The 22870-nt window shown below is 38.5% G+C and overlaps 1 protein-coding gene across 1 annotated transcript; it reads left to right on the top strand.

Moving 5' to 3' along the window:
• The first annotated feature begins 1328 nt into the window (after window positions 1–1328).
• On the top strand, window positions 1329–21895 carry LOC134664584 (probable E3 ubiquitin-protein ligase HERC4). The gene is made up of 19 exons (XM_063521295.1): window positions 1329–1633; window positions 2120–2291; window positions 2565–2801; window positions 3339–3495; window positions 4569–4677; window positions 4753–4884; window positions 5247–5426; window positions 8231–8422; window positions 9235–9414; window positions 10089–10223; window positions 11410–11571; window positions 12108–12284; window positions 12636–12902; window positions 14744–14921; window positions 15103–15281; window positions 16815–17006; window positions 17482–17624; window positions 17916–18024; window positions 18501–21895. The coding sequence occupies exons 1-19, from the start codon at window positions 1568–1570 to the stop codon at window positions 18651–18653; spliced, it is 3120 nt and encodes a 1039-aa protein (XP_063377365.1). The 5' UTR covers window positions 1329–1567; the 3' UTR covers window positions 18654–21895.
• Window positions 21896–22870: the final 975 nt, after the last annotated feature.

The following is a 22870-nucleotide window of genomic DNA, read 5'->3' as shown; positions in this document are numbered from 1 at the left end:
TCTGTCCAGTCAGAGGTAAATGACTTCACAGCACCTGTTCTTTGTATGTAGATACAAACTATGTACGTGCCTATACTACACTACTTCACTTTCATTGAAAATAAGTTCAAAATGCATATATATCGATAAATCATGACATAAAATCAGTTTATTTCAGGGTACAAAGGCGAGAATTGTCAGAAATTAGGTAATACTGGCCTAATTTCGGCCGATCGGGACAAAGGATCAGCTGTGTGAGAGAAGCTTTACCTTGAACGGACTTTTTCGCGGAACGGTTGCCGAATGAGTTCTGTAGATTCGGCCTTCGCCATCCTCGCCAGTTATTGCACAGGCTCTCAGGCTCCGAGCTCCAACTGCACAACGAATCGCCCTCGAAACGTTCCGAGTCCTCAAAACTGAAATGGTCACCCTCTTCCCAATCGAGCAGGGGAGACCCCACGTCGACCGGGGCAGCTTGTCGTCCCCCTTTTCCATTGCTATTTGACGCCCCCGCCACTTTAAAGCGATTTATCGGCACTAATTCTCAATAAATATCGCTGGATGACTACAGCGAATTACCACAGGGGGTATCCACAGTCACTGGGCATAACTATATTCATAAGTAGTACGTGTTTATGTCACTGTATAGAAACTTTTGAGAAAGGGTAATACGGAAATAAAATACATCACAAACATTAACTAGTCTATTCTAAAATGAAATGATCTAAATAAATCCCTATCGAGCACAATAACAAATATGGCCGAACAACGTCCCTTCCCCGTCTATCTATTTCAATAACTATCAATAAAAAAGTATGTATAGTAAGTAGCAGATGATGTTCTCCAGGGTACCATGACTGTACGCTAGGTGGCGTTAATATTAAAATTTTATTAGAGTTCCGTCCAATGTTTTAAGGTTCAATATCTTAACTTACTGCTTTAACGAACATCAAATATTTTACATCAAATTTAAATGTTCTAATAAGAAAAACTTCTGCATACCCATATAAAGACATTTCAATTGAAAAACAGTTGTAATGTTCCTGTTTTAATAACTTTTTTAAACCAGATTCTATTGCAAACTTTTACCTACGCCAATTACTGCGTCTTACCTCATTGACGGGCCCTTTGGATAAATTAGAGGAGTCGGACTTGACCATGTTTTCAGTTTATCGTTCTGCTATTCGACGCAAGATGTCAGTAGTTTCTAAACTATTGGGTAGTGAATGGACTATTGTAAAGCTGGCATTCACTAACTGCTATGTATGTCTTCAAAAACCGGTGTTTATAAATAAACCGTAAACGTCAGCTGAACGAAAATGTAATGTCATGTCAGTCGTCATGTCATGTCATTGTCAATTTTATTATGCGGTGATCGGTGATAATGACGACTTTTCTCGATTTAAAGTAAATAATGTTTTATTTTCGTAAAGAACGCCGTAAGAAAAATTATTTCTGAGTATAAAAGTAACTGGAGGATACCATTTCATCTACCTCATTTCTCAATTGACTGAATATTTATCGATACAGTTTTGGTAGAGGTTATATTTTAGTTTCTGGAAGTAGTTGAAGAGTATATTTACACGAAATGTTTTGCTGGGGCAATTCCACGCACCACGAATTGTGTATAGAAACATCTCAGAACACAGATTTGGTAAGTAATATAATTAATAATATTTACTGCACTACTGACTCCTCATGTAACCTTTAACTGGTCACCTATTGAATTACAATACAATGAACTTTTCTAGAAGTATTGTTAACCTCTACTACAGTGTTTTTGTATGCAATTTTTAGAAGATGTTATGAAATAGATCCTGATATCAATATAGATCATAAGGTAACATGATTTGTTTTTTTTTTAGATATATTGTGATTCATAAAAATATTTGAAAATAGTGTGACCGTAGTGACTTAACCTACTATTAGCAACACATTTATTTTTTTTGGAAATTGCTGTGTTTTTATATTCCTCATAAATGATAATGCATCTGGCAAATTTTTGTAAACAATCCTGTTTTTGTGCAAATTTTACACTAAAACAACAGATTGACTGGATATATTGGGCCACTCAAACTCTTATTTCAGTATCCGGTATTTGAAAATACGGCTAATGTTCATTACCATCATATGTTTTCAGGTATTAAAACCAACTTTCTCAAAATGGTCAGAAAGCAATCATGTGCAGACAGTGACGGCAGGTGAATTCCATGCCCTTTACCTCACCAGCAATGGCCATTTATATTCATGTGGAAATAATGATGTTGGACAACTGGGCAGGCATACTAGCTCTCTTGATGGATCCTATCCCGGTGAGTTTTAAATAAACATAGTGATTTTATTACTGACAAACTAACCGAGTCACGGCTAAGGTGGTACGGCCATGTAATGCAAAGATTCGAAGACAGTGTTAAAAAGTGCCTTTCCACGGCTGCGCATGAAGGAGGGAGAGGTTTCTCTTTTCAATATGCAACTGAAATTTTGCCGAGACTTCATGAAATGTCTCCTGACTAAAGTATTTTGCGCCTGACCTGTGGCCTGTCATATCATATTACAATCACATTCATTTTTGTTTTTATTTTCAGCTCTAGTGGAAGCATTCAAAGGCTGCACAATATCAGCAATATCATGCGGCATGCAGCACTCCATGGCCCTGGACGAATGGGGACAGCCATTCAGCTGGGGCTCGGATATATTAGGACAACTTGGGAGTAACCTAGGCTCACATACCCAGGACAAACCTAAGATAGTGAAGTCTTTGGCTACGAGAAATGTTATACAGATTGCGTGCGGATCTTATCATTCTTTAGCTTTGACAAATAGTAAGTATGGGGATTGACAGTTCAAAATATTCTTCCGTAAGCAATTTTGCTAACAAGCAAGTATAGGGACTTATCGTCCCTTGCCTGCTTACATACAGGCACATCTCAAAATTTACCTCAATATTAAATTAAATTTTATTATTTTTAATTAACACTGAATCTCGAATTGAATGATCATTGAGATGAGGTCGTAAAGCAGGCAAGGGACGTTAAGTGCCGTAGAAAATTTTTCCTCTCTTGTGACTACACGCAACTTTGGCGCTGAACCTCAAAACATGGGAGGTAAATAAGCTCCAAGTTCCCTTTTCTCTAGTAAGGCTCGACTCCAGCGGGATAATGATAATTGTACCTATACTTACATAATAAAATCGTCCTTTCATGTCTAACAACAACAACAGTTCATTTTAGTCATTCGATTTTGAACCGTATTTCTTATAATAGAAATGCGTTTTTGTTGTTTGTTTTTAAGTATGATGGCAAATATGTTACCGCTATGGACTAAAGTGTTCACAATTAAGCTTCAGATTAAAATTTTAGATGGTGACATATACGCGTGGGGTGCTAACACATACGGCCAATGCGGCCTAGGAACTGTGACGAATAAAGAGCTAACGCCTCAACACATCGCGTCGTTGCAAGGTGTACCCATCGCCATGATTGCTTGTGGTAGCAATCACACTTTCGCTTTGACTAAGTAAGTATTCAAAAGTCATATATCACCCCAATTACAAGACAAAAACTTATAGTCACCACACAGGGTTTCTCGTACTAAACTGGTACAGGAGTGCCACTGGTTATTTTATTTTCGTCGAGGTTACGTCCTGAGGGGCGATTATTGAATTTAGATCGCTCGATTTCGTCACTCGAAAATCGGTAACAAAACGGCGAAATGCTAATTTTTGAAATACAAGTGATAGAAATTTGGAATCGAGTGGTACCACTCGTTTTTAATTCTATTAGTAGACTTTAAATGCCTAGTAGTGGAGATATTATTGAAAGAAATACACGAAATCGAGTGGTCGAAATTCAAAAATCGGCCCCCTGTACTCATGTAAATAAATGTATGGCTTTTCGCAAACGCTTCATATGATATATTCGCTTCACCTAATATCTGTTTGCTCCCTTAACATCAAACTTTACTAGCCTCAATATATAATTTATCTTTTATCCCTTTCAAATACATTTTAAGTCTAAATGACAGATAAAGAAAAACGATTAATAGCTAATTGAGGTTTGTAGCGCGTTAATGAATAAAGCCATTAGCCTGTATCAAAAGTTAAGTTAACACTTCTTTTAATATGTAGTTATTTTTTGACATCGACTGCATAATATGTAATGCGTTGCGTATCATAACGATATTATCTATTTGCGGCTGTTTCACGAGTCAATGTCCTGTTTGCGGTTTTGTAAACAATAATCAATATTGAACAGATAATTTAAGTTGTGGCAAGAACTTTTTGTGGGAATAAACCTCATAAGTTTTAGTTATGTTAATAGTTATATGCAACCTTAAAATACTACCGCAGCACTACACACCTATATCAGCTGTCAAAGACAGTCTTAGGGTGGTATTTCATCTGTCCAATGTCATTGCGTGTCATTCTCTCATTAAGCAAAATGTGAGACGCAATACACATTGGAAAAAGAAATCGGACAGGTGGAATACCACCCTTAGACATTACCCATATCTCTTCAAAAATGAACAAGATTGCTGTCTAGATAATGCTGTTTTATTATATCTTTACTTATATAAATGTGATATTTTAGATCAGGAGCAGTGTACGGATGGGGGAAAAACTCACACGGCCAGCTAGGTCTACAGGATAGAGACAACAGATGTTATCCGACACACTTGAAAGTATTACGGAATTCTAAAGTACGTACACAGATCGTTTACCTAACTATTACATTGATTATAATTGTTAATTATTAAATTGACTATACATTTTAGGTATGTCACATAGCGTGCGGGGAAGATTTTACGGTGTTTTTAACGTTAGAAGGCGGTGTGTTTACATGCGGCACTGGAGAATACGGTCAGACGGGGCACGGAGCTACTAAAAACGAACTAGTGCCTAGAAAGGTAAGGTTTTTTAGTATTAGAGAATGGCTGAAGAATATTTCGTTTAAAAAAAATAGCTGTACTTGTTTTAGGTTCGTTTGTTTTGTTCTGTTTGTTTTTATTCCTTGATGAATTGCCAACTAACTGTAAGGATCCTAATTCCTAGGTTATCCGTATTTGATTTATGAAAGTCAATACATTTATGAAACGCCTTAGGTATCCGGCGATAATCTGAAGAAAATGTTTACTCTACTACTGAATTATTTAATATTTAGACTTATTGAACAATAACTTCACTCTAAGGTTAATAACACCTTCGCTTTCAACATCGATCGTATAGTATTTTTTTGTTTATTCGTGACTCAACGCATTTTTTCCACCAGGTCATGGAACTCATGGGCAGCACAGTGACTCAGATCGCATGTGGGCGGCGGCACTTACTATGCCGCGTCGGAGAGCGCATCCTCGCCTGTGGCTACGGAGCTCGCGGTCAGCTCGGCTGTCCTAACTTGTCTCTTGCTCTACTACCCACGCCCGTGCCCTTCACGCCTGGTGATTCACCGGTAACTTAATAAAATGCTAAAAATTGATCATTGGTCGACCTTACTGCTATGAGATAAGGTCTACCTATGGACTAGGAACTCATGGGCAGCACAGTGACTCAGATCGCATATGGGCGGCAGCACCTGCTATGCCGCGTCGACCTGGTATAGTTACCAGGAACTTGTTATTGATTAATTGTAGATCTTACTACGACGAGATAAGGTCTATCGATGGTCAGTTGAGTTTTACTATTAGTTCATTGATCTTTCGCTACGCATGTTTTGCTCGTAAACTTTATTAACGCTAAAATTATTTGTCTCTTAAAGTGGTAGTGTTTGCGTTTAAAAATTACCTTAGTACTTTCTGTTATCTGGTCACATTAATTATTTTCAATAGGTACTTTTAGTTTTACCACTTAACTGAGATGGTTGGTGAGGTAGGTACACGGTGGTTTTCTACTAGGTGGTTTCTACGCTTGGTACTTCATTTAATGTATAGCTTACTCAATTCAATATAAATCATTTAAGCCCTTGACTACTGTAGTCGACCATAACAATATCTCATCACCCATCTTTGTTACAAAAGATAAAGAGATTAATTTAAATATCTTCTTTGACACAGAATAACAGTCCAGTCAGAAGTAAGGTAAATTTATATTACAAACGTAGACAAGCACATATAAATCCTTAGCATTACGACTTGAGCGTGCGGCGTCCATATCAAACAAATGAAAATGTAAGCGAGTGGCCTAACTGGCGTACGCTTCACAGAGCACTTTACCGCTTGCCGCTATGCTGGACGCACGCCAATCAGGCCGTACAGTCAGCAGCAGAAGTTGCTAAGCGGGCGTGGTATCCAAAATTACCTTGACACGCTCTTATTCTCTTAATAATAAAGTCGCGTCAAAATCATTTTGAACACCTCGCCTTAGTATTTTCTGCTACTGACTGTACTCTTATACTCCAAAAACTGTAGTTGAGTAAACAATTGCTACATCACAAACACGATTGTTATAATTATTTAATTCCGTTTGCTTTCATTTATTTACATAGTTTATAATTATTATTTCACGAGTTTCTAATTTCATCCGTAGCATAATTCGTTAGATATAAGTTGTGCTTTTTTATGAGTTTGGTCTCCGAAAGCTGACTGTTATATCCTTGGTTTTGATGATCCTTTATTAAATTAATACCCAGATATTAAACCCACTCTATAAGTAGCATTAAATAAAACTACACACAACTTTTTTCTATAATACAGTTTTGCAGTAAAATTACATTTTTTGTCCGATTTCGTTGGCCAAATGTATATGTACGAATATGTAGCATAGTGTGTAAATTTATTCAAGCTATATTTTATCAAAATATTTAAATTAATAGTGAAATGTAAAATTTCTTTAGACAATGAAGAAACAGAAGTTGGAAAGTGCCGCAGCGACCTCCATACAGACTGTTGAGTTCTTTTTTCAAAGTCAAAAATACAGCTGTCACAAAATTATCTGAGTGTAGTTTAAGGTGTAATTGCGATTTCAACTGCAAGCGGCAGCGCTCTGCTCAATTAGAAGTTAAACAAGTGTTGCATCCCACGAAGTATGTGACTTCAAAAATTAAATAAATATATAATAACAACTTTAAATGTCAATATCAACCAATATTCCAGCAAAATAACGCTGATATATTTTTGACTACAAAGATCTACAAAGAACGGTACAAACGGTATTTTTTGTATTTGGATTTAAAAACACCGTTTAATATAGTAATCAACTGAGAATGATTTCCAAATAAGGTCAGATTATATTTCCCTCACACCACATGACCTTATGATGTATTTATTTCAGTATTTTGTTCCCATTCATTGATATTTCAAAATAAACATGTATATTTTTACCAAAATTAACCGCGATTTTGCCTCAGATGATTTTGTGGCGCCATAAATGCGTACGTTATGTTGGTCATTCTATAAGTCATTACATATCTATCACAAAATAGTTTTAGCTACTGTAGAAGACTCATATATGATAGACAATGCCGTGCACTAGCTGTGACAATGTGAAAGGTCTATGGTCATACATTTATTAAATAATACTGACTATGGTTTTGTTTTCTAAAAACCTGAGCACAATTTGTATTCACATGTGTATTCACATTCACAGCTCAGAATGCATTGTCCATGCATATGTGAATATAAGGGCTTTAGTCAAATAGCTGCTCATGCAATCATTAATTCTAACATTCATTTTCATTGTAACTGCACTTGTAGTATTTATACAAAAGTACTGAATTAATAGATGTGTAAGTTACCCGGGGGACGTCACATATCTTTACTATTTCATATTTAGTGAATCTCAAATTCATTTCCCGAATCGCGCCGCTAGGGGAAATAGCTGCATACCTAACGTTAAAATGCCCATGCAGTATCAGCATTGTGTCACCATTGACATAAAGCTGATATTACCTGTATAAAGATACTGTGTTTATATTAGACCAGTATGTATGTATAATTTTATAACGTCACTACATGTCACGTTAGCGTCCTTTTCGTGACGTTTTTTAAAGCTTTAATTCCTGAGCGCTGGTTCTGGAGCGTTATTTGACTTAGCACGTCTATTAATTCAATTATTTACTTATTTATGTCTTTATACAAGCATCGTGTCCTTAATTAAAGTCTGGGCAACCATTTTCATAGCAAGAAATAGGCACCAAATAAAAATATCGCTCAAAAGCTCTTGAAGGGCCTTTTATATATTTTTGAATTTGCTGCCTTATGGAAACGAAAATGGTTAACCAGACTACTCCCTTTTATACAACCTAATCCTCTATTCCAGTTCTCACAAGACCTGTTTAGAGGTCCAATGAAAGTGTACGCCGGGGGTGACCACAGCTTTCTAGTGGTGAATGGCGACAAGTCGCTGGGCACGGACTTTAGGGTCCCGGACCATAATAAGCAGGTGCTGACGTTGAATTTGCCTAAACTGGCAGCTTGTGAGATGTTTAAGGATGAAGATGTAGTTAATCAAGTAAGTTTATGTATTCGTTGGTATTTGTAGGTCAAATCCTGATAGCTACATTACAACCGAAAGTTTGATTGGATTAATATTTGGCGTGTTTATGAAAAACCAGTGAGATTGCAATAATATATTATGATAAATTTAAAAGTAGAAAAATTACTGTCTTGCGTGAGACTTGAACTCACGGCCTTTGGATAGATACTCCAGCGCTCTGCCATCTGAGCCACCAAGACCTCATCCATAGCCAGCAAATCTTTCCACCATATTATGGGTCAAGGGGACCCCTAGGCGCCATCTATTTCAAGTCTCACCCAAGACAGTAATTTTTCCACTTTTAAATTTATTCCCAGCTTAATAGCATCGTTCGTAGATATATCTGCTTGTTAAAAATAAAAAATAAAATATGATGATAACATCGAGATGATCTGATGACGGGGATCAAAAGATCTAGGCGATAAAACAACTCAATCTCATTGAGGTTCTATTTTTTAGAATCGTCTTGATTGTTAAGAGAAAAGTACAGTCGGCGAAAAACTTTGTATTAAATATAAAATTACACACACACAAGTTAGCACAGATTGATTATACCGTTTCCGTTCCGTCGGGAATAATAAGTAAATAACAGTAACAATGATTATTTGTTCCGTACACTGAGAAAACAATATTTAACACATTCATTGCCACTAAGTGCTACAGGTAACGCTTCTAGCGCGAAGCGACATCTTTGCCGTATGGAGCGCGTAGTCGCTACGAAGTGTGTACCTGACAGTCGGGTTCTGGGCGCTGAATGTGTTAAACATAAATTCGATATTTTCTTCTAGGAATTGATGGCGTACTTAGAAACGGTGTTCGGCGCAGCGGCCTGTATCAACGGCTCTTTCCTGCTAGCCGATAATAACCACTATGGCTGTAATAAGAAGGTCCACGGGGTAGATCTAAAGAAAGCGGAGGAAGCCTTCACGCTTATAAGCAGGATTGAGAACTCTTCCATTAAAGAGCTGGTAAGATATTTCTTTTTATTTTTGCTTTTTGTTTACTGGTTATTATTAAATTAAGAGTTATAACGCCAAATTTTATACATATATTCGAAAAGCTGACGTGAATAAAATGAACTATAGTTCGTTTTTTTATCATTAGAAAGAACTTGCAAGAAGGTAAGCGATCTTGACATGTCTTTTAATTGAAAAACGCTTTTTAAAAATCAAAAACTATTACTTATGAAAGCAGAAGCATATAAATGATCGTATTAGATTCATAATTGTTAAATACTTTCCGTAACTTATTTTTAAAAATTTTCAATAAAAAGACACATCCAGATTGTTTACCTTATTTCTAATGCCAAAAAAAACGAACTAAGTATATACAAATAATCAACTGTTGCATGAGACGTCCTATCATATTCCTATGTGTAAAGTAAAAACATTTTGACAGTTTACTTTCTGTGGCTTTTGGTAAATTCGTTCTCGTACACACTGGTTGATTCTCCAAAGCCAACTTTAGAGAACCATCCTGTATGCACAAATTCAATTAGTGCATAAGTAAATTGTGACTTCTCTTTGCTAACCCTATATCGCCTATGTGGGAAGCAAGGGGCTTCACTATAATAATCTCTATATAGAATATATTTGGAGATCACACGCGGTACGTTGTTTGTAATTTTGTAGCGATATTGCAGATATTCAGTCACTTGACCGAGAGCGTAATAAAGAAGATCAAAGTTTCACCTCCAGACGCCGAGGCTCTTAGACTATTCATGATTCTACCGCTGTACCATGAGATGAGGAACCCTAGGCGGCATACGGAACTACAGGTACTGTTGAATCATTGACGTATAATATCTAAGGACGGGCTAATGGGGCACCAAAAATTGTACTAGTTCAGTGGTGTTACTCACACAATCCAGCCAATCGTGCACTCTAACGCAACTAGTTGCGACCAATAGCGCGCGTAATACGAACTCGTCAACCAATCGCGTGCGTGATGCGAATTCATCAACCAATCGCGTTGTAGCGGTTTCACACCGCTGTACTGGCCCCTGTCATGCCTCATTCTTATTGCCCGTAAAGCCAGTCCCTAGATATCTATGTCAATGTGTTGAATAGGCCCCGTGCATGAACTATAGGGGGCAGCATAGGAGCCGTCAGATTTTTGGCGCGAGGCGTAAATGTGTCGTTTATGCTTCCGATGTAGCCCACAAGATGGCAGAACCTACTATGAACAAGGAAACGTACTGACGAGAACGGTAGATGGTAGCACTTGCTGTGGCAATGTGCATGTGCACATATGTTTCCGATTCAGGCCGCAAGATGGCAGACCATCCAACGCGCACGGTCCCTATACAACTGAACAGTTTTGTTAGCCTGTCATTTTGACATCTAGCATAGAATGAGGTAAACTGAAAGAAGTTTGGAAAAAGATTTTATAATTAACACATTGTGTTCATAAAAAACTCGTCTTTCGTAAAAGGAGTCGTAGAACCACGAATATAAAATAAATAAATAAATAAATAAATAAATAAATATTATAGGACATTCTTACACAGATTGACTAAGTCCCACAGTAAGCTCAAGAAGGCTTGTATTGTGGGTACTCAGACAACGATATATATAATATACAAATACTTAAATACATAGAAAACACCCATGACTCAGGAACAAATATCTGTATCATCATACAAATAAATGCCCTTACTGGGATTCGAACCCAGGACCATCGGCTTCGCAGGCAGGGTCACTACCCACTAGGCCAGACCGGTCGTCAAAAGTAAAAGTAAAGCCTGACCAGTAATATATGATCATTGTCAAGAGGGCGCTGTTATTCTCATGTATAGGGTGACTGTTGTGACAGGGTAAATGCATCCCTTGTGGTAAAATTGTCTTATCTCCTTATTCGTATAACTTACAATGCCTTTATTAAATTTAACTGCTTGTAAGAATCACGCATGATAAACGGCACTATTGTAAATTAATAGCGCCATATATATTGTATATCGACAGGGCCCGTTTGCAGAAGCGTTCAACAAACTATCCATATACCCGCAACGCATCGTCAATCTGTGGTGGGAACAAGAGAGCAATGATTACTTCGAGATGCTTGTCGATATCTTCAAGAGCGTCATCGTTTATGAGCTGATGCAACCTAGTGTTAGAGCGAATAAGGTACGTTTTTGCGTGGCACATGGTATATTGAACTGTGTTTAAGCCTTTATAAGGCAGAGGAAATATGTTTCCCACATCATTTTGAACCTTAGTGCAAAGTGATAGGGTTATTTTTGCGTAAATTCTGACAGCCTTAGGCCTTATACAGGGCTCAAAGTAAACAGCGTCAGCCTAGTCAAATTATCAAAACTGAATCATGATGTATTCTTGAACTGTGTACGTCTACTATGCTAACATATGTCATTCTGAATGACTTTTACTATGAAACCAAACCCGAAATCGTAATTTTTCTTTCTGTCCTATTGAAAACATCAATATCGGATCGGCTGAAATGTATAAAAAAAATTTGGGCTTTTTTTGCATTTAACCCTTTTATTTAGTCCGTAGCGACAACATACTTGCCATCATACTTAAAACAAAAACGCATCTCTACTCTTCTATTCTTAAATTACGGTTCTAAATCGAATGACTAGAAAGGAATGTCAAATGGTTAAAGGGTTAAATCCAAAATTTAACCTGTTATTTTTGTATTTCAGAAACTTTACTTCAGTCACAGCCTAGTTCAAATTTTAAACACGTTGTCTTCCCTCAACAAAATCAACTTTTCCAACCCGAAGAAACCAAAGATACCTGCCGAATGCTTCTACATCGAAGATCTATCAAACTATGTCGATATTGCTACGGACTATATCAATTGGTTGGCGGATCAGGAAGTAAGTATAATTGCCACATTAAGTTTGAGTTAAGACCAAGAATAGTCTGCAGAGATTTTGACAGCACACGTGCAGGTGCTATTTTATACGTCAAACTTTGTATAAATAACACTAGCACTGTGCGCACCCGAGCTGCATTCATCGCCATTGTTAGTAGCTTGGCACTATTTCCAGGGCTAGATTCTTATAGTAAGTCAAGTGCAAGTCTTGGGCAGTTGTGTAAAAGTCTGACAACCCTACTGTGATCTTTTTTTTTTTCTGTGATCTTGTGTGGTGTCGGCATTAACGCAAACAAATCAATGGCGCCGGTCCACACTTTTTAAACTGCTAATACCATATTTACATTTCCAGTCATCATCACCTCACATGTGCAACTACGCGTTCCTCTTCGACGTCCAATGCAAGTCCCTCCTCCTAAAGATCGACCAGCAACTCCAGATGCAGATGGCCGTGACGCGGGCCGCCACACAAATATTCACCAGAATATTCATGGATCCCGGCTATGAGTTCCAAAGAGACCAGTTTCTAAATCTAACGGTGTCTAGGAACCATATAGTGAGAGATACGATGCTGCAAATCAGTAACCATGATAGCTCGCAGTTGAAGAAACCACTAAAAGTAAGTGCAATTTGGTTTATGATCACTAGACAATTTATGGATCCTGGCTATGAGTTCCAGAGAGACCAGTTTCTAAATCTAACGGTGTCGAGGAATCATATAGTGAGGGATACTATGCTGCAAATCAGTAATCATGACAGCTCGCAGTTGAAGAAACCACTAAAAGTAAGTGCAATTTGGTTTATGATCACTAGACAATTTATGGATCCTGGCTATGAGTTCCAGAGAGACCAGTTTCTAAATCTAACGGTGTCAAGGAATCATATAGTGAGGGATACTATGCTGCAAATCAGTAATCATGACAGCTCGCAGTTGAAGAAACCACTAAAAGTAAGTGCAATTTGGTTTATGATCACTAGACAATTTATGGATCCTGGCTATGAGTTCCAGAGAGACCAGTTTCTAAATCTAACGGTGTCGAGGAATCATATAGTGAGGGATACTATGCTGCAAATCAGTAATCATGACAGCTCGCAGTTGAAGAAACTACTAAAAGTAAGTGCAATTTGGTTTATGATCACTAGACAATTTATGGATCCTGGCTATGAGTTCCAGAGAGACCAGTTTCTAAATCTAACGGTGTCGAGGAATCATATAGTGAGGGATACTATGCTGCAAATCAGTAATCATGACAGCTCGCAGTTGAAGAAACCACTAAAAGTAAGTGCAATTTGGTTTATGATCACTAGACAATTTATGGATCCTGGCTATGAGTTCCAGAGAGACCAGTTTCTAAATCTAACGGTGTCGAGGAATCATATAGTGAGGGATACTATGCTGCAAATCAGTAATCATGACAGCTCGCAGTTGAAGAAACCACTTAAAGTAAGTGCAATTTGGTTTATGATCACTAGACAATTTATGGATCCCGGCTATGAGTTCCAAAGATACCAGTTTCTAAATCTAACGGTGTCGAGAAACCATATAGTGAGGGATACTATGCTGCAAATCAGTAATCATGACAGCTCGCAGTTGAAGAAACCACTAAAAGTAAGTGCAATTTGGTTTATGATCACTAGACAATTTATGGATCCTGGCTATGAGTTCCAAAGAGACCAGTTTCTAAATCTAACGGTGTCGAGAAACCATATAGTGAGAGATACTATGCTGCAAATCAGTAATCATGACAGCTCGCAGTTGAAGAAACCATTAAAAGTAAGTGCAATTTGTTTTACAAACACTCGAATATTCATGGATTCCGGATATGAATTCCTAAGATTCCTATTTCTCAATCGTGGACGTGACATCTCGCCGGCAGAAAAAATACCTCGAAGTCCCAAAGATGAGATATTGCACGCACGATTCCGAAAACGTCTGGGACATAGAAGTTGTTGACATTGTTTATGGCTGGGAGTGGAGGAGTTAAACAATAATGGAATATGTATTTTTTTTTACTCACACGGAACAATAGTGTTTTCAAAATTTGGGTGGCATGCGCGGAGCCGAAGCCAACACGTAGAAGCCCCTTTGACAATGAAATTTTGAAGGCTACACCGAATGGATCGGGTCATGGGATACACATAGGCGGCTCCCGCCAGGGTGTAAAGGCTATTGGGAGTTGATGGAATTTAAAATGTACTAGGACCTAGTAAATTTTTATACTAGGCTATTGGGTGAAAGCGACGGACTGAATACTGGGCTGGGCTGTGTCTTAACTGGGTACCAAATGTGCCGATATTAAATAATCTTTTACGGGAGTTTTGCGGTCGTGGTTGCCGCTCCCGTATTGGCTTATACTGCCATGAAAAACGTTGTCGCCCTGCCTGACACTGTTTGTATAGTCTGCAATAGACTGAGAGGCCTATGAATTAAATAATCTTTTGGTATACATTTCGTTTTAGGTAGAATTCGTAGGCGAGGAAGCAGAAGACGCCGGCGGCGTTAAAAAGGAGTTCTTCTTATTGCTGCTGAAGGAAATATTCGACCCCGTCTACGGCATGTTCAAGCAGTCCGAAGAAACTAACATGATATGGTTTTCCAATAACCCTTTTGAAGATGACGTTATGTACTATTTGATAGGTAAGACGTGGTATATATGTTGGCGGCCGATCGTAGGATCAGGCAGATCGTGAAATTCCTAGGCATATCGTGGAACGTGATAATCTCTATCTCGTAGTCTGAGTCCACGGCTCCTATTTCGGGACACCGTTGGGAACCGTCAACGCAAAATTTGTTAATAATTGTAACAACTCCCTTCCAGGTGCTATCTACGGTCTGGCCATATACAACTCCATAATAATCTACGTGCCGTTCCCGCTGGTGTTGTACAAGAAGATCCTTGGCGAGTCCATCATGCTGGACGACCTGTCCGACCTCTATCCCACGCTGGCCAACAGTCTCAAGAGCCTACTGGAATATCCCGATGAGGATGTGGAAGACGTGAGTACTATACGGTCTGGCCATCTACAACTCAATAATAATCTACGTGCCGATCCCGCTGGTGTTGTACAAGAAGATCCTTGGCGAGTCCATCCTGCTGGACGACCTGTCCGACCTCTATCCCACGGTGGCCAATAGTCTCAAGAGCCTACTGGAATATCCCGATGAGGATGTGGAAGACGTGAGTACTATACGGTCTGGCCATCTACAACTCCATAATAATCTACGTGCCGATCCCGCTGGTGTTGTACAAGAAGATCCTTGGCGAGTCCATCCTGCTGGACGACCTGTGCGACCTCTATCCCACGCTGGCCAATAGTCTCAAGAGCCTACTGGAATATCCTGATGAGGATGTGGAAGACGTGAGTACTATACGGTCTGGCCATCTACAACTCCATAATAATCTACGTGCCGTTCCCGCTGGTGTTGTACAAGAAGATCCTGGGCGAGTCCATTATGCTGGACGATCTTTCCGACCTCTATCCCACGGTGGCCAATAGTCTCAAGAGCCTACTGGAATATCCCGATGAGGATGTGGAAGACGTGAGTACTATACGGTCTGGCCATCTACAACTCCATAATAATCTACGTGCCGATCCCGCTGGTGTTGTACAAGAAGATCCTTGGCGAGTCCATCCTGCTGGACGACCTGTCCGACCTCTATCCCACGCTGGCCAATAGTCTCAAGAGCCTACTGGAATATCCTGATGAGGATGTGGAAGACGTGAGTACTATACGGTCTGGCCATCTACAACTCCATAATAATCTACGTGCCGTTCCCGCTGGTGTTGTACAAGAAGATCCTGGGCGAGTCCATTATGCTGGACGATCTTTCCGACCTCTATCCCACGCTGGCCAATAGTCTCAAGAACCTACTGGTATATCCTGATGAGGATGTGGAAGACGTGAGTACTATACGTTCTGGCCATCTACAACTCCATAATAATCTACGTGCCGTTCCCGCTGGTGTTGTACAAGAAGATCCTGGGCGAGTCCATTATGCTGGACGATCTTTCCGACCTCTATCCCACGCTGGCCAATAGTCTCAAGAACCTACTGGTATATCCTGATGAGGATGTGGAAGACGTGAGTACTATACGGTCTGGCCATCTACAACTCCATAATAATGTACGTGCCGTTCCCGCTGGTGTTGTATAAGAAGATCCTTGGCGAGCCCATCATGCTGGACGATCTTTCCGACCTCTATCCCACGCTGGCCAATAGTCTCAAGAGCCTACTGGAATATCCTGATGAGGATGTGGAAGACGTAAGTACTGTAATTGCTTTAACCATATGAAGGGAATATATTTCCCACAATGATTTTGAACTTTATTTCATAGTAATAGGGTTCAATTTAGCCTAATTTCTGTCACCCTTATGGCCGTTCAAGGGATTTCACATCGAACGGCATTTTTTGGCTCGAGTCAAAGGAATTTGAACCTTGTAAACTACGATATACTCGTATAAGAAGTTTGTTTTTCATAAATTATCATTTGCTCCTTAACGCTGCTTAATAGACCTCAATTTTTACAGGTATTCAGCCTATGCTTCGCCGTGAACACGGTAGTGTTCGACCAAATTCAAGTTCACCCTCTGAAAGAGAACGGCGAAAACATATCGGTCACTCACGAGAACAAAGCCGAATACGTGGAGCTGTACGTCGACTTTCTACTCAACAAATCCGTCGAGAATCAGTTCAAGGCATTCAATCAGGGCTTTCAGAAGGTATGTGTACCGTAAATAGATGGAAAATGGTGACTGCACTCACGAGAATAAAGCTAACGTGGAGCTGTACGTCGACTTTCTACTCAACAAGTCTGTCGAGAATCAGTTCAAGGCGTTCAATCAGGGCTTTCAGAAGGTATTTGTACTGTGTAGTGTGTACTGTCCATGGATGGAAAATGGTGAAAACATATCGGTCACTCACGAGAATAAAGCCGAATACGTGGAGCTGTACGTCGACTTTCTGCTCAACAAGTCCGTCGAGAATCAGTTCAAAGCGTTCAATCAGGGCTTTCAGAAGGTATGTGTATTGTGTGAAAATTAATAACAATGGTGAAAATTACCCTTTGCGGGCTAATAACGGCGTAACCATCAACTGAAGTTAGTAAACCTTATAAAATATTCTGTACTTTTTAACTATTACTACTTATTCTGTGATTTCTCTAGTTATTATTAAACCCAGTATTTTTTCCTTCAGGTGTGCGGCGGCAGGATAATAAAGTTGTTCAGGTCCCACGAGCTCATGTCCGTGGTGATCGGCAACGAGGAGTACGACTGGGACCAGTTCGAGGCCAACTGCGAGTACAAGAACGGGTACTCGCACACCGACCAGCAGGCCAGGTGAGGTTATAGTAGGCGAAATACGAATGATGAAAGAGTTAAATTATACAAACCATACAGACGCCACATTGTGAATCCATTAATAAGCACCACTTGCACCATTCCACTATCCCAGGTTTAACCGGTTATACCTGGAGTTATCATGGATACCAGTACAATTGACACTGAGTTAACGGTTTAACCGCTTAACCTCGGGTTAAAGGGATGAAGTGGCCCTAAGACGTCAAGGTGCATTGTCAAAGATGACATACTGACCGATTTATAATTTATTTGCAATGTTTTCTGTTGTAGATGGTTTTGGGAAGTGTTCCATGAGCTGTCCTTGGAAGATAAGAAGAAGTTCCTACTATTCTTGACTGGTAGCGACCGAGTTCCCATACAAGGCATGAGAGATATCAAAGTAAGTATAAAGTATCCTAGACGTTATAATATAGGTACTATATATAACTGATATCAGATTAGACGTGGTGTGGCTTTTGCACGGATCCTATGGTGGTATTCCACCTGTCCAATTTCTTTGTCCAATGTCAGTGCGTCTCATTCTCTCAAGAAGAAAAATGTGACACGGTATACACATTGGACAAAGAAATTGGATAGGTGGAATACCACCCTCAAGTATCGAAAAAGGATTTAAGTAAAAAAAGTGTTATCCTCTTAAACAGACTTAAGTTCACCACTGCACTTACGCCATTTTGTTTGTATGGTTTTTTGTTTTGTAAGAAGTACGGAACCCTCCATTGTGAGTAGTCTTACACGCACTTGGCCGGTTTTTATATTTAAGGTAAAATTGCAGAATTCACCGCCTCGTGCGAGATTCGACTTCGTAATCAATTGTGTCGACGAGTCAGCCATTTTAAATCGTGAATTGTTTAACAGATCCGAATCCAGCCAGTAGCCGACGACAGATACTTCCCTGTAGCCCACACCTGCTTCAACCTGCTCGATCTGCCACGGTACAAGACCAAAGAGCGCCTCAAATACCATCTCCTCCAAGCCATCCAGCAGACGCAAGGCTTCTCCCTCGTCTGATATTGGTTAAAATCAAGTGAATCAACCCGAAGAATGCGCTAACGCTCGGAGCGAATTCGTTTCACGCTCACTATGGTACCGTCGAGTAATGGTAACATTCCATTTCTGACCGCAGCTACACTACTGGTACTGAACACGTCGCTGTTATTGTCAATTTCCATACTAAAATGAACAGTAGTGCAGCTGTCGTTGGAAATGGACTGTCACCTTTAGTGGTAAGGTCAAATACCGGCTACAAGCTCTTTCGGGAGCATTCCATGAAATTGTCTACCGTTGTCCCGTACAAACGCGAAGTTTCTGAAGATTTAAAGGTATAATAGTTTCCTTTTCTATGACAAATGGTCAAAAATATGCACAGAAAAATAAACTCTTTAAACTCTTGCGTTTCTTTTGTACCATCGCCGACACTGTTAATGGACCGGTGGCCTTATGCCTTTTGTAATAAGGTCCACCGATGTACAGTTAGGAGTGTTGCTAATTGTGTGACAGAAGGTGTAAAGCTATTCCTTTCTGACCGCATACAAATACGAGAGTTCACGCCCTATGACGGTCTTCTCTGCAATACATTTTATATGACCTTACCGTAAAAAAATTACAGTCTATGCTTCCAGCGTCAGCGTCGAACGAATTCGCTCAGAGCGGTTTTTTGCAGTTAAATTAGAGTGTCGGAAGGTAACGCAGTTGCAAATGCCGTTTTGAATAAGTTTTATATAATTTTTGTAATTTTATTGTTTTTAGACTAATGGTAACATTCCATTTCTGACCGCAGCTGCACTACTGGTACTGAACGCGTCGGTGTTATTGTCAATTTCCATAGTAAAATGAACAGTAGTGCAGCTGTCGTTGGAAATGGACTGTCACCTTAAAGGTACCACATTGTCGCCAGTGAACACGATATGTGTTACGCTATGCAGTGTCATGTAAACTGAACTTAGAAGAAATAAACGATATTTTATTGTATCTACATACTCCTTTTTCACTACCGACAAAGCGGTACCTTTTTTTGCAAATCAGTCATTTATGTTTTCGGTAGAATATATTTTTATACCCAAGAATTTTTTATTTTATATAATTAATTATACATACTTTGTTCGGTTTCCTTCCGATGCCAATTGCAAAGGAACAATAAATGTTTAAATGTACGTAACGTGAGAACAATCATTTCGGTTATATTGAGATTAAGGTGTAATATTAGAGAGCGTTCCATACAAATTCAGCAGGAAACTTCAGTTTCGACACGCAATAACATAATATTGTCTGTTTGTATGTTTTGTTTGATAAAATAAATAATAATTGTTATTTGATGAGTGAATGGAATGTTATTGTTGCGTTATACCTGAAGGGCTAGCGTACGTGGGCAATTTTTTGTGGCCGAGACATGATAATTCTGACATCTTACTGTATTAAGTAGGAGAATAGCGTAAAAATTGTCACATCGATTTTGCCATTCTTATGCCACTATGTCGGTTGTTAATAAAGACAATAAAAAAACCGAAAACGGTCGTGTGCTTAAGGATAATTCAAGAGTATTGCTTTTTGATATCAATTTCGAGAATTGCTTCATTAAAATACTTACACATCAGAGAAAAATGCTGATGGTTCTGCAGTTATGGTCCTAGAACCTCTATACACGGTGTAACATGAGGAAACCGAATAATTTTAACAGCGTATTCCTGATCATACTCGTATTTAGAGACAAAAATGTCATAAACTTTTTTGAAATTCGCCTGGTTTCAGAGATAATATTGATTTAAAAATAAACAAGTTTTTGTTGTTACATAGTGTAAAAGGCCTTTTTGATGGTAATGTTGCTACTACGGGACGTAGTCTAAATATCCTTATTGATAGATGTCAAAAAGTGACAAGTAACACTTTGCAAAAAGAAGGTTATACGAAAAAAAAATGTAAAAATCAATTTTAAGTAATAAGTTTACCAATAACATTTATTTTTTATGTCCAAATAATTTCAAAAAATTGAAAAAACCAAAACAAAAAAAAAATTTTTGGCGAAATTGACCTAAACTCATAGGTATTACATTTTTTCCTTCTTTTGACCTCACAAATGCGTGGTTAAAATTATTCGGTTTCCTCATGTTACACCGTGTATAGCGGCCACCATCCTATCACATCGATTTTGCCATTCTTATGCCACTATGTCGGTTGTTAATAAAGACAATAAAAAAACCGAAAACGGTCGTGTGCTTAAGGATAATTCAAGAGTATTGCTTTTTGATATCAATTTCGAGAATTGCTTCATTAAAATACTTACACATCAGAGAAAAATGCTGATGGTTCTGCAGTTATGGTCCTAGAACCTCTATACACGGTGTAACATGAGGAAACCGAATAATTTTAACAGCGTATTCCTGATCATACTCGTATTTAGAGACAAAAATGTCATAAACTTTTTTGAAATTCGCCTGGTTTCAGAGATAATATTGATTTAAAAATAAACAAGTTTTTGTTGTTACATAGTGTAAAAGGCCTTTTTGATGGTAATGTTGCTACTACGGGACGTAGTCTAAATATCCTTATTGATAGATGTCAAAAAGTGACAAGTAACACTTTGCAAAAAGAAGGTTATACGAAAAAAAAATGTAAAAATCAATTTTAAGTAATAAGTTTACCAATAACATTTATTTTTTATGTCCAAATAATTTCAAAAAATTGAAAAAACCAAAACAAAAAAAAAATTTTTGGCGAAATTGACCTAAACTCATAGGTATTACATTTTTTCCTTCTTTTGACCTCACAAATGCGTGGTTAAAATTATTCGGTTTCCTCATGTTACACCGTGTATAGCGGCCACCATCCTATTACTAGTACTCCTCCCTCCTGGCTTCGTTCTCCTCAGTGCCGAGTATTACTAGTACTAAATATCTCTAATGAAATTTAAAACATTGCTTAATGAAATTCCTTTTGTTTTAAAACAATAATTTCATTTCTAATATGATTGATTAAAATTCGACATGCTATTTTTTGTACGGTAGGAGGTATAAAGGAGAATAATAACCGACAGAGTGGTACCATTTTAGTATGGAACGATATTATATTCATGCTGGTCCTTTCTTAATTAAAATTTGAAGAGTCCATGGAAATTTTAACTGTATTTCTCATTTGTATAAGTTACTTATCCCAAATTGACTTTTTTCATATTTAAAAATAATACAACGCACGCGAAAGACGTCCGTTAACTTTAAAACACATTTACCATGGACCCTTCAATTGTAAACATACATAATAAAGGGGCCCACTGATTAACAGTCCGCCGGACGGTATCGGCCTGTCAGTTGTTCGGAACTGTCAAAATTTTGTTCTGACAGGCCGATACCGTCCGGCGGACTGTTAATCAGTGGGCCCCTTAAAACACTGCTGATATGTAGAATTGTGTAGCTTGGATTGTTAAATTGGTGGATCAACTAGTTCTTGTCATTTTTCTGTCAGTCGGGATCTAAAAATTAACACTTATTTAATTAAATAAATACGTTACGCATTCTACTCACACGCTTAAAGACCTATGGAAGCTCATGGCTAACACAAAAAATAATGTGTGAATTAAAATTCTCTAATACCATGTTATTTTTAATTGATCCAAGAGATGTCACCGTGATAACGTGGCAAGTAAAAGTTGATCCAGCCAAATAGACGTAGCCTTAACAAATGCGCAGGTAGTGGGCACTCGGTACCGCTGTGATATTATGGGTATACCACATTGGTGGCAGTTTTGTTTGCTGGCGCTTCGGGCAATCAATTTCTAACTATTTCTTATCATAGTATTTTGTTCAGCTGTTTAGCTCGTGAGGCACACTTAGCGCTAAAATCGCAAGACAAAATGCAGGGTGCGGAAAATTAATATGTAAATCGGCACCAGATTTGCGCGTAGTCCTAGAGTCAAAAATATTTGTAGGTAAGCCGGAGCTAATATGGCTTTCATTTTCACGTGGGAAAATTTACTGTCTAAAAGTTTGACTCGCCGGTGGGAGTTGAATTCCTTCTATTCCTTAGATGCTGTACCACTGTCCTTGAAGTTTTATTTTAAAAATTTTGTATTAATAAAATTCAACTCCCTGAATCTATGACTCCCTTTACCTCTTTTTAGTGTTCCGTACAAAACTTTGTTCACAGAACACTTATGTGATCGCTTCGGGCTTGTTTTCGTTTGTTAACAAAAAATAATATGAGTTTTGTAGAAATATTTGATGGAATCGAAGCGCCAT

Source organism: Cydia fagiglandana, chromosome 5 (assembly GCF_963556715.1).
Source record: "Cydia fagiglandana chromosome 5, ilCydFagi1.1, whole genome shotgun sequence".
NCBI classification, from domain to species: Eukaryota; Metazoa; Arthropoda; class Insecta; order Lepidoptera; family Tortricidae; genus Cydia; species Cydia fagiglandana.
The sequence above is the reverse complement of the archived record's forward strand: the minus strand, read 5'-3'. Positions and strand labels throughout refer to the sequence as shown.

What these genes read in the sequence shown, in the direction of transcription:
- LOC134664584 (XM_063521295.1), top strand. Translation starts at nt 1,568, where the DNA reads ATGTTTTGCTGGGGCAATTCCACGCACCACGAATTGTGTATAGAAACA. An exon ending in CATCTCAGAACACAGATTTG is followed by an intron (nt 1,634 to 2,119) that starts GTAAGTAATATA and finishes ATATGTTTTCAG; the next exon opens with GTATTAAAACCAACTTTCTC. An exon ending in CGTTATGTACTATTTGATAG is followed by an intron (nt 14,922 to 15,102) that starts GTAAGACGTGGT and finishes ACTCCCTTCCAG; the next exon opens with GTGCTATCTACGGTCTGGCC.